Here is a 15,793-nt window from a genome sequence, read left to right as displayed (position 1 = left end):
AAATAAATAAATAAAGCCAAAAATTCAAAGACAACTGTGTTCCCAGTGAAGACTTCTTACTCTTTCTAATACTATGAAGCATCACAGAGAAATGTGTCAAATCTGCTGTAAAACTGAACTTTGCCCCCTTTGAGTGTCAAAACTTGATTTTTAAAAACCTTTTACATTTAAGCAAATTGGCTGCACGCTAGCTTTCCCTGTCCAGCAGTAGAATGAATAGAATATATTCAGTCTTTTATTGATCATTTGGGGTCATCAATCAAACACCAATTATTATCCTGTTACTCTAAAGGGAAGCCCTTAGGGGTTTCTGAAGCAGGAGAGGTGCTCACCTCTGATCCAAATGAGCCCATACAATTATGGTTTGAGAGTCCCTGGGTCTCTCTCAGAGTTTTTCTATCTCGTTTTGCTTCTGGCTTGAGTTAGGGCACCTACTTCCAACCTCTCTCCTCCATCACTTTGTCTCATCCTTGGTTCCCACCAGCTCTAAGTTTTAGCTTATAAAATGTCTTATTTTTATTTATTCATTCATTTATTTTGAGACAGGGTCTCACTCTGTCGCCCAGGCTGGAGTGTAGTGGCGCAATCTTGGCTCACTGCAACTTCTGCCTCCTGGGCTCAAGCCATCCTCCCATCTCAGCCTCCAGAGTAACTGGGATTACAGGTGTGTGCCACTACACCCAGCTAACAGCTTATAAAATTTTATGTTGCTGAAAACCTTAACATCTGTTAAATCTGGGTCGTGGGTACTTAGGGATCTATTATGTTTTTTCTTATGGTTGAAAGAGCTCATTCCAGTTTTAAAGTTAAAACAATATTTCCATAAGCCTGCAAACCCACTAGCCAATTAGTCTTACCTACTCAATAGGCGGCTCGCAGAGATTTGAGGAGCTCTCACACAAGTGAGGCAGGTGACCTCTAGCACATGGAGTTTTCACAGCATCTATCCTGGCTACATAGAGGCTCTGCTGCAAAGCTCAATATGCTTCAAAATGCTCTCTGGATAAATGAAGGATAAATGCAAAATGTTGCATTTGCATAAGCTGTTTACATGCTTTTTAAAATGTATAAGTAACTGAAATATGGTGGACTTTGGGAGAAAAGGGCAATCTTAACAAACCAAGCCATATTTCCTAAACAAGAATCTATTCTCAACAGTTATAAAAACTGCCTGGAGAGCGGAATTTAAATATTTCTTGCTTCTTTGGCTTGGCACTTACCTAGACACCATTCCTGAGGTTCAATGAGAAGGAAGAAAAAGGTCCCCTAAGCCCACAAGAAGGGGAAATGGTATAAAACAGCTACTTGTGATGGAAACAAGGGTTTGCTGTTAGAGGCTGTAGTCGGCATTCCATTTCTCCCAGAAAATGAGGGGAAATACAAACATTATAGATGAGAAATACACTTTAAATCCTTTAAAAGAAAAGATATTGATGGTGGAACATGCTAGCATGATAAACTTAAAAAGAAAGAAAAGGAGGGAGGAAGAAATGAATACCTGTGTATAATTATCTTAAGACAATGAAGAGAAAAATACAGTAACTTGAATTTGGGTTTAATTATTAGAAAATGTCGGCTGGGTGTGGTGGCTCACGCCTGTAATCCCAGAACTTTGGGAGGCCAAGACAGGCGGATCTCTTAAGGTCAGGATTTCAAGACCATCCTGGCCAATGTGGTGAAACCCTGTCTCTATAAAAAAATACAAAAATTAGCCGGGCATGGTGGCTCACACCTGTAGTCCCAGTGAGCCACTGTAGTCCCAGTGAGCCACTGCACTCCAACTTGGGCAACAGAGCTGGAGTTTCTGTCTCAAAAAAAAAAAAAAAAAAGAAAGAAAGAAAAAGAAAGAAAGAAAAGAAAAGAAAATGTCTCAGCTTCTTGTTGCATAACCAAAACTTGGGAATATGTGAAAATGTATACTCTCTAAAATGTAATCTCTGGTTTGACACCAGCTTTCCATCCATATACCATTACAAAACTATTTATATACATAAGTTTGTCTTAGAGCAGGCAATGCAAATTTAGAATCTGTCAAAGTGTGTGTGGTAGGGGAAGAGTGCTTAGAGGGAGAGAAATGTCCCCAAACATGGAAAACATTTTGACTCTAGTTCTTCTGTGTTTAAATCTTGTGATTCATGAAGGTGGGAACATGTCTATCTTGTTCACTGTCACATCCCAGTATTTAGCATAGAGCTTGGCATATAGTAGGAATTCAGTAAGTATGTTTTTGTTTTTGTTTTCTGAGACAGAGTCTCTCTCTTTGCACCCAGGCTAGAGTGCAGTGGTGGGATCTCGGCTCACTGCAACCTCGGATTCCCGGGTTCAAGCAATTCTCATGCCTCAGCCTCCAGAGTAGCTGGGATTACAGACCAGCACTACCATGCCCGGCTAATTTTTGTATTTTTAGTAGAGATAGAGAGTACCACCATGTTGGCCAGGCTCGTCTCGAACTCCTGACCTCAAGTGATCTGCCCACCTTGGCCTCCCAAAGTGCTGGGATTACAGGCGTGAGCCACCATGCCCGGCCCAAATAATTCTAAATAAAGCATAGGAATAATTGCTAATAAAGCACAGTAGTTCATTCACTATTCCCAGCAAATGAGCAAATCCTCTTTTACTTTTTTTAAAATTTATTTTTTTAATTAAGAGACTTGACAATTAAAAATTGCATATATTTGTGCTATACAACATGTTTCCATATATACACACACACACACACACACACACACACATCGTGAAATGGTTAAATCAAGCTAATTAACATATCCATCACCTCACATACTTATTTTTTAGTCTTCTTTATTTTTGAGACAGAGTCTCACTATGTCACCCAAGCTGGAGTGCAGTGGCATGATCTTGGCTCACTGCAACCTCTGCTTCCTGGGCTCAAGATATTCTCCTGCCTCAGCCTCCCAAATAGCTGGGATTACAGGTGCACACCACCATGCCCGGCTAATTTTTGTATTTTTTTGTAGAGACAGGGTTTTGCCGTGATGTTCAGGCTGGTCTCCAGCTCCTGGGCTCAAGTGATTCTCCTGCCTCAGCCTCCCAAAGTGCTAGAATTACAGGCATAAGCCACCATGCCAGGCCCATAAAATGCACAAATCAAAAAACTCAAGAAAAATTGTACTGCTGATGCAAGTATTAGCTAATAGAAGACCAAATGGCCCTTTCAAATAAGTAAAAAGCATTCTGCACTTGGACCCACTTAACAACTTGAAGTGAATTCAAAAATAAAATAAGAGTAAGTTATTGAGTTTGAAGTACACTGGAATTTTAAAACACTTATGAATTATACTTAAACATGGTGTGCCCATTACACTTCCCTTCCCTCTTTGAATAAAGTATTATTTCACTCTCCTTGGCAGAATGCTCAGAACAGGATTATCAGTCTCCACAACTCATTTCCCTCTGCACGCAAGAGCTTACCAGATTCTATCCAAAGGACCTTAAGTTTAAATGAAAAAGCAGAGAATCTTCTTTAAATAAACTTCTTGAAAAGATTCCTGCAGTGGCTGTCAAAGAGAATCAGAGCTTTGAAACATGTCTGTGCATTCAAACTGTCTCACAGCATGAATGTCATGAAACTGAAAATCTCTGGAAAGTCAAAATGAAGGAAGTGATTCAGATGATTTGGAAGATATTTTTAGCCCTAGAAACATCTCTGAGTGATTAAAATCCTCACAAAGGCAGCTACTTGGTACCAAATACATGTAGAAAAAGAAAAAAATTCAATTAATTGACTACGCATTTAAAAATATTCAGAAATTGTGTGTTTTCAGGAAGATCAGCTATATTTTCTTGTGCCTCATATCAATATTATGACAGGTTAGAAAGAGTACTGGCTCTGATACTACCTGGTTTTCTGACCCTGGCCAGACATTTGGTCTCTAAAATGAAGGGTAGAACTTAAGGTCCCAGCCAGCTCTAAATATTTAAGGATCAATACAACCTACATTTCTAAACAAAACAACAAAAAACCCCATCATAATTTGAGCTGGGACGGTGCGGTGGTTCACAACTGTAATCCCAGCACTTTGAGAGGGGTGGAAGAGTCACTTGGGCCCGGGGGGTCGAGGCTGCAGTGAGTCATGATTTCGCCACTACACTCCAGCCTGGCTGACAGAGCAAGACCCTGTATCAAAACAAACAAGCAAAAAGAAAGAAACCATAACTCGTGTCCAACCAAATCAAATGGGAACAGCTTGCAGACCGAGCTGTATCTTACTTGTTTTACACAGTGTCTGGCACACAGTAAGTACTTAATAAATATGTTAATTAAATGGATAGGATAATATGAAGAAATTGAATGAACAACAACAACAAAAACTTAGAAAAGTACAGCCAAAGTCTGTATAGTCATTTCAAAGCTTGTTTTGACCTTTTAAGGAAGTCTCTATATAAAGAAAAAAGTTATAACAAAGATTTCTAGTCTTTCTTTTGTTCTTTTTTTTTTTTTTTTTTTTTTTTTGAGACAGGGTCTTGCTCTGTTCCCCAGGCTGGAGTGCAGTGGCATGGTCATGGCTCACTGCAGCCTCAACCTCCCAGGCTCAAGTGATCTTCCAGCCTCAGCCTCCCGAGTAGCTCGGACTTACCAACACACACCAGCACGCCTGGCTAATTTTTGTATTTTTTTTGTAGAGATGGGGTTTCACCATGTTGCCCAGGCTTGTCTCCCTACTTTGGTTTCCCAAAGTCCTGGGATTACAGGCATGAGCCACTGTGCCTGGCCCTCTATCTTTCTTAAAAAGGAAGAATGTTCTACCTTTTAAGGGAAAAATTTAAAACCTTGCAAAGTCAAGTCAGAAAACCCTAGCAGGAGTCACCTGTAAACTGGAAGCTATGGACTGGAATTTGGTCCAAAGATGTTGTTTTGTTTGATCAGCCCAATGTTTTGGAGGTTTTGTTTTTGTGGCTGGTTTACTTTTTGTTTGAACCAATTTTTTAAAAACCTGGATTCTCTCGGGAGAATGAGAAGCCCTGGCAATCTTGAACTGGCATCCTCACGTAGCCACGATCCACTGGGGCTAAGTGGAAGCTTCCTGTTTTGCCAGGAGTGAGCACTCTCTAGTTCCCTACAGTTCCCACCTCTCACACAAATGTACACCTATACTCTGCTGCATGAGGATTTGACCTTTAACTGCCTTAGTAAACAGATAAGTGGTTTGTCACCAGTTATTAGGCAACGCTGGTTATAATAAAAACTGACCCAATTGGTAAACTGTGTCTGGACTGAGAGAAACAATGAAAAATCTGTAAATACCTGATGACGATGCCAATACTTTGGGCTTCCCAGAGTGCAGTGATAACTGTTATAGCCTATATTAATCCCCTAGAGCTACCATAACAAATTACCAGAAATCTAGTAACTTAAAACAACATATTTATTCTCTCTCAGTTCTGGAGGCCAGAAAATAAAAATCAAGGTGTTACAATAGCAGGATGGTCCTGAGGGAGAAGCCATGCCATACCCTCTTCGGCCTCTAGGGGCGCCAACAATTCTCCATTTTCCTTGGCTTGTGGCCACATCACTCCAATCTCTGCCTGTCTTCACATAGCCTTCTTCTCTGTGTGTCTTTGTCTCAAATCTCCTTCTCCTTTCTCTTATAAGGGCACCAATCATAGGATTTAGAGCCCACTCTAAATCCAGGGTGATCTCATCTTGAGATCCATAGTTAACATCTGCAAAGATCCTATTTCCAAGTTAGGTCACATTCATGGATACCTGGGATTAGGATTTAGACATCCGTTTTTGGGAGGCACTATTCAACCCACTACCTATCCCTTGCAGGGATCATAGAACTAGGCATACAGAGTACTACAAAAGACAATGGTTCCTATGGGGCAAGGGGACTTTAAGCTCTGATCTCACCAGTGCAGATCTCATCCCCTGGTGCCCGAGCTGTTACCTGAGGAAAGGATAGCTTACTGAGGGCTATGATGACTGCTGCTGCAAGGATGCCCACTGCCACTGCCCAGCCACTGTCCTGCCAGCAAGCTCTGACTTCTGTCCTACATCCTTCTGAGTAGACTGGTGTCCAGTATGGTCTTAATAGCCTCTCATGTCTTTTTTTTTTTTTTTTTTTGAGACAGAGTTTCACTCTTGTTGCCCAGGCTGGAGTGCAATGGCATGATCTCAGCTCACCGCAACCTCTGTCTCCTGGGTTCAAGCAATTCTCCTGCCTCAGCCTCCTGGGTAGCTGGGATTACAGGTATGTGCCACCCTGCCTGGCTAATTTTGTATTTTTAGTAGAGATGGGGTTTCTCCATGTTGGTCAGGCTGGTCTCGAACTCCCGACCTCAGGTGATCCACCTGCCTTGGCCTCCCAAAGTGCTGGGATTACAGGTGTGAGCCACCGCCCCTGGCAGTGGTTTCTCGTGTCTGAATGTTTAGTTGAATCCAGAAAGACACTCTCTGGTGGGTGCTGTATACTAAATCTACTTCACCTATTTACTTTGTACACCAATCCTTGTTGGTGTGACCCTCTGGTTTAAAGAATTGGCCAAACTTCCATCAATTTAGTAAATATTCATTGAATGTTTATTATGTGTTAGGTAATGCTATGGATACAGCGTTGAAGAAAACAGACAAAATCCCTTCCTTCTGGGAGCTTATATTCTAGTAGAAGACAGACAATACATTAATAGTCAGTGATCAGAATTGAGATAATACTGTATTTTGAATTCAGAGTCTATAAGATTTTCTAGTGAAATGGCTGAGAAGTATGGAAGAGAAGAATCACAGATGACTGCATAATTTCGTCCTGAACGGCTACAAGGATAAAGTTGCCATTTACTGAGATGGTGGAACCTATGGGAGGAGCTGGTTTTGCACGAGGAAGATCAAGAGCTGAGATTTGGACATGCCTATCTGATATTCAAGTAGAGAGTTTGAGTAGGCAAATAGATATTTGGGTTTGGAGTTCAGGGAAGAGTCTGGGCTGAATATACAAATTTGAGAGGGTTCAGTGTATAGATAATACTTAAAGCCAAGAAGAGACTGGATAAGATTGACCACCAAAGAAGTGAGTGTAGAAAAAAAGAAGTGGTCAGAAGACTGAGGCTTGAGCACTCTAACCTGAAGTCATCAGGAAGATGAGGAAGAACCAGCAAAGGAGACTGAGGATGGGGCAGCCAGGAAAGAGAGAAGAGCCACGAGAATCAGGTGTCCTGGTAGCCACCCAACTTACCAGGTGAAGAAAGAGAAGCCAAGTAAAGAAAGTGTCCCGGCCAGACGCGGTGGCCCACACTTCTAATCCCAGCACTTTGGGAGGCTGAGGCAGGTGGATCACCTGAGGTCGGGAGTTCAAGACCAGCCTGACCAACGTGGAGAAACCCCATCTCTACTAAAAATACAAAATTAGCTGGGCATCATGGTGCATACCTGTAATCCCAGCTACTCTGGAGGCTGAGGCAGGAGAATCGCTTGAACCCAGGAGGCAGAGTTTGCGGTGAGCTCAAATCACACCATTGCACTCCAGCCTGGGCAACAAGAGCAAAACTCCATCTCAAAAAAAAAAAAAAAAAAAAAAAAAGAAAGAAAAATAAAGTGCCCCAAGGAGGAGTGAGTGGTTGATTATGTCAAATGCTGCCTTCCACTCAAACACTATTAGGACTGAGAATTGACCAATGGAATTAGCGACATGGTAGCCATTAGCTACCATATTAAGCATAATTTTGGTGGAGCAGGAGATGAAAACCTAATTGGAATGGGCTCGAGAAAGAACAGGAAGAAAGGAACTAGAAACTGCAGGTATGGACAAAAATTTCAAAAAGTTCATAGTAAGGCAAGCAGAGAATTGAGGCAGTAGCTGAGGGATATACAGGGTCAAGAGTGATTTTGTTTTGTTTTGCTTTGTTTTGTTTTCGAAGATGACAGAAATTATAACATGTTGGAAATAAGCCAGTTGGGGGAGAAACTTAATGATGCAGAAAAAAGAGGTAGAACTGGGATGAAGGGAAGAGGAGGTACAGATTGTACTTAAGCAGCAACATTCTCATCAGCTAGAGGCCTCAGAATAAAGATGCGTTTCCAGTGCAATATGATGTCCATTCTTCCTGGAGGTTGACTAAGCCAGTGCTTTTAAACTGGCTGAACAGGAGAATCACTAGGGAAAAGCGAGGGTGTGTTTACTTTAGACACTATTGTTATCGTCACAAGTAAGTGGCTGTAAACTGCATTTTGTTACTAACAATTCAATGATGGTACAGAAATAATCACTCATTCATTCAACAACCACTTACTCGTCTACCATGTGCCAGTTCTCAGTGTTATTCTAGGTACTGGGGATATAGCACTGAGCACCACAGTCATATCTAAAACATTTTTATTGGTTGCATTATTTAAAAATCTATGTGTATTTATTTACAACAAAAAAATATGTTGGGGATATTTTTTGTGGTTTTGGTCACAAAATTTCTTTAAATCATCTCTTTACGCTTTGTAAAAACCCTTGTATCGCTAATATTGATAGGTTTTATTATCAATGGTGTCCCTGAAGCTTCTTTTAGAGTAGGTATTTGGGACACTTTCTCCATTATCTTACTTGCTGGATTTTACCCCAAGAGCCTTTTCAAGTCTATTTAAGTAATCTTGGAATTTGGTCACTTTTAGATAAATTAATAGGATATCCCAACTGTTTTTTAAGAACTGCTCTTAATTTCTGTTAGTCTTTTAAATGTTACTTAAAGGTAGTTATATTCTCTCACGAAATCAACTTGAGATCATTGGACTATTTAATTTCTCTCCCTTCAGTTTATACAATAAAAGGAGTTCTACACAGGAAAGGAAGGAGTATAGAATTGCCAAGACTTCTTTTCGCTAAATGTAGACACCCGAATTTTCTACCTTTCACTAAAGAACACATTCCACCTTGCTGAACTTTTTAAAAGGTCAACAGCCACTTTGACAGCGTTTATTTGTTTCAGTCTTTTCTGTGGCCTTCTTTTCAAGGTTTGTTTCTCTGATTTCCTAGTAGTATACTTATTTCATGGGAAACATTTCTTTCAGAGAAGCACAAAGCCTCTTCTAAACCCTTCCTCATTCATGTTAGAGTCTGTTAGCTAGATTTCCCACTAGTTTAAAATTTTATTTTAGTTTTAGATTTCCCATGATCTGTTATACTTTAATTTAGAATATATACACATTCCAAAATATACTTGGAGTATGGGAGGTGGGGAGAGAGAGGGGGAAAGGAGGGGAGAGAGAGGGGGAAAGGAAGGGAGAGGGACACAGAGGAGAAAATGGGACAAGGAGAGAGAGGGTGAGCAAGAAAGGGAAAGGGGAATAAAGAAGGAGAGGGAGATTTGTTTTGTAACTTCTATGTTAGCTTTGCTTCTTTGGAGTTTATCCCTCTTTTTTTTTCGAGACAGAATCTCACTCTGTTGCCCAGGCTAGAGTGCAGTGGCACAATCTTGGCTCACCATGTTGGCCAGGCTGGTCTCGAACTCCTGACCTCAGGGGATCCACTTGCCTCAGCCTCCCAAAGTGCTGGGATTACAGGCGTAAGCCACCGTGCCCGGCCAGAGCCTACTTCTTTTCTTTTTTTTTTTTTAGACGGGAGTTTCACTCTTGTTGCCCAGGCGAAGTGCAATGGCAAGATCTCGACTCACCGCAACCTCCGTTTCCTGAGTTCAAGCAATTCTCCTGCCTCAGCCTCCCAAGTAGCTGGACCGTGCCGGCCCAGAGCTTACTTCTTAAAGGTGTTTCAAAGGACTTATACTTGTTCTTAGTTTCAAATATTGTTTACTATTTGTATATTGCATTTCTAAAGCATTTTATACTTAGAGTAATAACTGTACTTTAGCCTTCTCTTCTTCATCTCCAAATATTTGTGTATTACAGAAGAGAAGAACTCCAATACATCGTGTTCTTTGTTAGAGATTTGAAATCTCATAGCCTAAAATTTTCCTCCTTGCAGCAATCACACACGGTAAAAAAGTCTGTTATAACATGGTGAGTCTGTAACGTGTGGGTCCCTCGCAGCCTATAAAGTTTATTTATTACTCCCCCTCCTTCCACTGGAGCCTTCCTAATACTTAGGGTGAGGAATGTGGGTGGGTGGGCCAAGATATGGAAGAACTGGGGAGAACTATACATGTGCCTACATGTATGAAAACATTTATGCTCATGTCAATTAAATGCATTATGATTAAAGTGATTTGCACATCCAGGATCCAAACAGGAAACAGGATGAGTAATGACGGGACAAACTCTGGACCATTGATACAGATACAGTAATTGAACCTAAAGAAAACAAGATCGGCCGGGTACTGTGGCTCATGTCTGTAATCTCAGCAGTCTGGGGGGCCGAGGTAGGCGGATCACTTGAGGTCAGGAATTCGAGGCCAGCCTGGCCAACATGGTGAAACCCCGTCTCTACTAAAAATACAAAAATTAGCTGGGCGTGGTGGTAGGCATCTGTAATCCCAGCTACTGGGGAGGCTGGGGCAGGAGAATTGCTTGAACCTGGGAGGTGGAGGTTGCAGTGAGCCAAGATTGCGCCACTGCACTCCAGCCTGGGCGACAGAGCAAGACTACGTCTTGAAAGAAAGAAAAAAAGAAACAAGATTTTCGTAAGAGCAGCAGATGAAAATTGCCAAAATTTACACATTTTTGTCCAAGAGTTAAGTATGAACAGATTAAGAGAAGTACGAAGTTTAGAGAAATTAAAAAACCTTTTAGAAAACCGTATATTGGACTCTAACATGAATGAAGAGTTTCAAAACATATTTTAGATGAAGGTTTTTCGCTGTCTAAAAAGATTTGGCAGAAAATAAGCATATTGCCATAAAAGCAGAGAATCCAACTTTGACGATAAGGTCACTGAAAAGACTTAAAACAACTTTCATGGGTAAGTTACATAACTTCTCTGCCTCAGTTTACTCTTACATACATGTGATGTGACATAAGGCACTTAGTGGACACACAGCATGCAATCACTATTAGCCATTCTGATGTCTTCTCCTCTGTGGCAAGTCAGGCAACGAGTAATAACACTTGTGTTTCCCTTACCCTCAATTATGAGAAGATATTCCAAGACCTCCAGAAAGCTTTTTGGTATTAGAAGCTGCTCTGAAGAGTTGGGTAGAAGAGGAGACTGGCTCTACTCTTTGAGCAAACAAGGTGTAGACAGCTCTGGGCCAAACTTAAGGGCTCCACCACGAAGGAAAGAGTGCTTCTGACAGTTACTTTGGAACTTGAGTATGTTTTTCTCTTATAAGCATAGTGGCAAAATAACTGAGAGTTACGCAACGAAATGCCTTAGGTGCCCAGTGGTGCTCACACCCTGATGCCGATCTCACACCAGGGAAGCCTTTGAATGCTGAGGGTTAGTAACACCTTCCACTACATTCCAGAGTGGGAGAATGCTGGCCACACTTGCGAAAGCTGCAGTACAAGTTTAAAACAACCAACAAAAACAAAAGCCAAAATCACTTTACTTTAGGAATGAGGTCAGCACTCTTTTGCACACTCGTTTGTGGGGAGTTAAATATTTGGTGAAGAAAAGGCAGCCTGCCCGCAGGCAAAGCTAGAGATTTCGGCCAGTGGGCATATCTTTCCAAACCCCTGCTACTCCTCTCGATTATTTTCTGCGACATAACACCACTCCACCCCTTGCTGCCTTTCTCTAACTACTTTCTCAAGGCCGTGCCTTTGGGGAAGTGGTTACAAATAAATGGTGTTTGCGCCAAAAGCTAGAGTTCCTCCAGCTACACGGCAAACCGAAGGAAGCAGTCAGGACATTGTGAGAGGCACTACACAATGACAACAAACATTGCCAGCGACTGCTGAGCCCCTCCCCCGCGCCAGCCTCAGCCCAGAGAATGCAGGCCCGGGGCTGGCTCGCCGCGGGCCAAACACGGACGCAGCTTGCGCCGGGGGCATCCCGAGCAGAGGCATCCCTCGGTGCCAGGCAGCCGCGGGCCCTCTCCGGGCATCTCCCACCCGGAGTGCTGGGCCAGTGCCCAATAGGAAGCCCCGCGGGGGAACTTTCGCCACTCTTCTGCCACATAAACAAGTCGGGCTCAAGACCGTCCAATGACTGGGCAGGGCGGCGAAACACACTTGGAAGTCCTGGCAGCTTCCCGGACTCGACTGAGTTTAACACTCTAGGAGGACAGGAACCCAGGGCGGATGCTTCACTCGCCCCCCTTGGCCAGCCCCTTTACCCAGGGCCGAGGATGTTACAAATACGGGCAAATTCTCGCTCCGGCAATCTTTTCCCCGCTGCCTTCCCCTCCTCATCTGCAGCCTGGAAGCAAGTTCAGCAAAAGGCTGAGGCGAAAGTGTTTCCGCGCCCCCGATTGCGCAGGCTCGGTCCACAGGGGCGACTTTCCGGGGCGCGTGGGCTGCAGCGGCCCGACTGCGCGGCGCTCCGGCATCGCGCCCGGGCTCAAGTTTCTGGGTCTTGGAGGCCCCTCCAGTGCGTCCTAGCCAGTAGCCGCAAAGAGTTAACCAAGTGGGGCCGGCCCCGCTCCGCCGCCCCCAGCAGCGCGTCTCCACCGCGCACCCCCGGCCCTGCGCTCGCTGCGATCCTCCTGAACCGCAGCTCTGTCCCGCCCCAGAGCCAGCCAGCCTCCCTCCCGCCCAGCCGACTTGGCTTCCCGCGCGCTCCTCACCGCACTCCTCCGGGCCCCGCGATCCTCCAGCACTTCCTCAGCTGGAAGGGGCTTCACGGAGGACCCTCTGCCCCCGCCGTCCTCCCCGCTTTCCTCCCCGCACCCCCCCAGGAGGTGCCAGTACCGATGCCCTGGATGAAGACGAAGCCGGTGACCATGAGCACTGGGTGCCAGTTAAACTCTAGTGCGCTCCCATCCCAGCCAAGCCCCTCTCGGTAGTGGAGGACCCAGACGAGGGCGAAGATCACCGACAGGAAGCCGACGAGCAGTGCCGACCCCAGCAGCGCCAGGAAGCGCCAGTAGCCCTCCATGGCCATCAGCACCCCATACTCCGCACCGCGGGGGCCACAAGAACTTGGAGAGGCGGCGGCAGCCCTCTGGGTAGTGGCCGGGCGGCGGGACCGGGGCGTCGACTTCTTGGGGCTGTCTCCGCCTGCGGGGAGGGACTTTCTGGGCTGCTGGCCCGGAATGTGGGGCCTCTTGGGGGTGGGGAGCTGGCCCCAACTCAGAAATGGGCCCCACCCCCGGGATCACGCGGCCGCCGAGGGCGCTCACTGCCTGGTGGCCTCACCCTCTCCCTCGTCCAGCATCCAAGCTCGCAGAGGGCTTCAGTAACAGACCTAGTTAGTTGCTCAAAGAGAAAATTCCGAGGATTTTATACTCACCACTTGCTTTTAACACTTCCCGTGTCTCGTCCTTATTTGTGGGGAGGTTGAGTAGGGCAGTGGTGCGCCCTCTTGGTTAAGAGAAGAGAGGGATCCGTTGGGTAGGGTTATGTGTGTGCTTTTAACTACTAACGAAGCCTCCTTAGCCACAGTGCTGGAGAATTGGCTGTCTGTGACATCAAAGGGTGTTAAGGAGGAACCTGTAAGGTGGTGTAAACTAAAAATAAAATCCTAAGCCCCTCACTGACTGAATGGACCTCCTTGGCCAAGCAGACCCCAGAAAAACCTTAAAGCTGAGTTTCTAGCTACAGCCGGAAGGGAAGGCTACCCCCTCCATTTTGGAATTTAGACTCAACAGCTGACTAGCATTAATGTTTAAAATAGAAATCATAAGGCGGACAGAACAGACTCTTTGTAGCAATAAGACATCAAATTATAAAAAGGACCTAAGTCACACACTCCTACACTTAAGAAATAAACTATGGTCTAACTGCCACAAAGGTTTTCTTTTTCTCTAGAGGCTAAACAAGCACTGGCTTGAGATAAGCAATATTAAAACAATTACAACTTAATCAGTTCACAGATGCTGACCAGCTGAACCCCTGTTGCACCAGCCAGAACTACAGCTTTCACTGGATTGATTTCAGGAACTTTTTCATGATAAGAAGACCGACCATGGACCGGTTCTGGCCAGTGTGCAGGGATTGTGCACTTGTATGCATTCACGTCCTGAAAAGACCTTTTGAAGTATAGGTTTGAAGTAATACATTTAAATGTATTTGAAGTAATACAATTAAATGTTAAGTCTCCACCCCAAAGAGAACATGTTACATGCATGTTTGTTCAATATGCATGTGTAAGGACCACCTCCATTAATATTCATAGCTCCTCCTGTAACCTGTTACGTATGTATGTTTGGCCAAACTGTTCAGCATAAAGCTCCTACCCCAACCCCTCTGCCTTCCAAGTGCCTGTCTCTGGTCTTAGGTCAGAGGCTGTGTTTATCAGCCTATGGAATGGCCTCCTTGCAGGCTATAACCTTTTATAAGAAATAAAGTCTCCTCTTTTTTCAAATTTATAATTTTTTGTTTTAAGTTAACAGTAAAGGCCGGGCGCAGTGCCTCACACCTGTAATCTTAGCACTTTGGGAGGCTAAGGCGGGCAGATCACTTGAGTCCAGGAGTTTGAGAACAGCCTGGGCAACAAGGTGAAACCCTGTCTCTACTAAAAATACAAATGCATGCACCTGTAGCCCCAGCTACTTGGGGGACTAAGGAAGGAGGATCACTTGAGCCCAGAAGGTCGAGGTTGCACCACTGCACTTCAGCTTGGGTGACAAAGTGAGACTCTGTCTCAAAAAAAAAACAAAAAACAAAAAACAAAAAAAACCCAGTAAACCGGGTCCCCATGAGGTGTCTCACAGCTGTAATCCCAGGGCTTTGGGAGGTGGAGGCAAGAGAATCACTTGAGCTCAGGAGAGCTATGATCGCACCACTGCACTGCAGCCTGGTGACAGCTAGACTCTGTCTGGAAACAAAACAAAAACAGCATGGGCAGCGGTGGGCTTGGCCTTATCCTGCAATGAAACTACTTGCAGTTTGCTCTTGAGAGAGGGAAGAGAGGAACCTCCTGGACCTGGACTTGCCGTTTGGTGTGACAAATGGATTTTCAAAGTGCCCGCCCACCCAAACCGATTTGAACCAAAGCCCCTCCTTGATGAAGTGAAGCTCGCTCCCTGCCCTCTTTCCAACATTATCCTCACCCTTCTCCACTGGACAAAAACAATGTCAGCATTATCTAATGCTATTATAAGAAAAAGGGTTCTGACTGCCAGGGCTTCCAGAATGCATTTGGGAACATTCACTTCTAGCCCTCTTCTGTAGCTCATCTCCAAGGACTACTTTGCTGTATTGTCTTGTTGCCATCTTGAAAGACCTTAGAATGTGCAGGAAGTATACGGGGATGATTTTCAAAGCAGGCTAAGGAAATAGGAGTGGCAAGCCATGGTAGTAGGGCAGGATTAAGGGCTCAGAGTAAAAGGCTGTAGACCTCACCTGTGTCATTATTTTTCCCTTGGTGGGGAGAGTAAGCAAATGGAAGAGAAGGATACGTTTCCCCAGCACAAGGCTTTCTTTGATCTGGTCCAGCCTAGCACCCGCTGCCAGTCTCTTACCACAACCTGACTGGCCCTGATGTCCTTGGCTGTAAACTGCTCTGGCAGCTTCTGACCACTTCCTACCCACGCCACTGCCTCTAAATTTCCCTGACCCCCATCTCCACTGAGAAACCTTCCCTGAGTCTGCCCCTGCCCAGACTTTTATATCCCACTGACCTCCCCATCCAGTGCCTCCTTGTGTCACCTGTCAGGATGTAATATAATGATCTGCTTCTCTGGCTGTCTCCACTCTCAGACTGCCCTATTGAAGGCATTGATTCTCTAATTAATCATTTTATTCCTCCTTGGGATGTGGTAGTTACTCAATAAACATGTGTTGGGAGGCTAATGA

The 15,793-nt window shown here is 44.5% G+C and overlaps 1 protein-coding gene across 2 annotated transcripts in view; it reads right to left on the bottom strand.

Moving 5' to 3' along the window:
• Positions 1–15,206, bottom strand: part of LOC100972759 (plasma membrane ascorbate-dependent reductase CYBRD1) — a 37,721-nt gene extending 22,515 nt beyond the window's left edge. The window contains exon 1 of one of the 2 annotated variants that reach the window (XM_008978021.5): positions 12,746–15,206. In XM_008978021.5, the coding sequence (XP_008976269.1) occupies positions 12,746–12,938 (193 nt within the window). In that variant the 5' untranslated portion in view covers positions 12,939–15,206. The remainder of the gene's footprint in view (positions 1–12,745) is intronic. The other variant, XM_003824274.5, reaches the window with a different exon arrangement.
• Positions 15,207–15,793: the final 587 nt, after the last annotated feature.

Source organism: Pan paniscus, chromosome 13 (assembly GCF_029289425.2).
Source record: "Pan paniscus chromosome 13, NHGRI_mPanPan1-v2.0_pri, whole genome shotgun sequence".
Lineage (NCBI taxonomy): Eukaryota > Metazoa > Chordata > Mammalia > Primates > Hominidae > Pan > Pan paniscus.
Note: the sequence above shows the minus strand (reverse complement) of the source record. Positions and strands in the feature narration are given on the sequence as shown.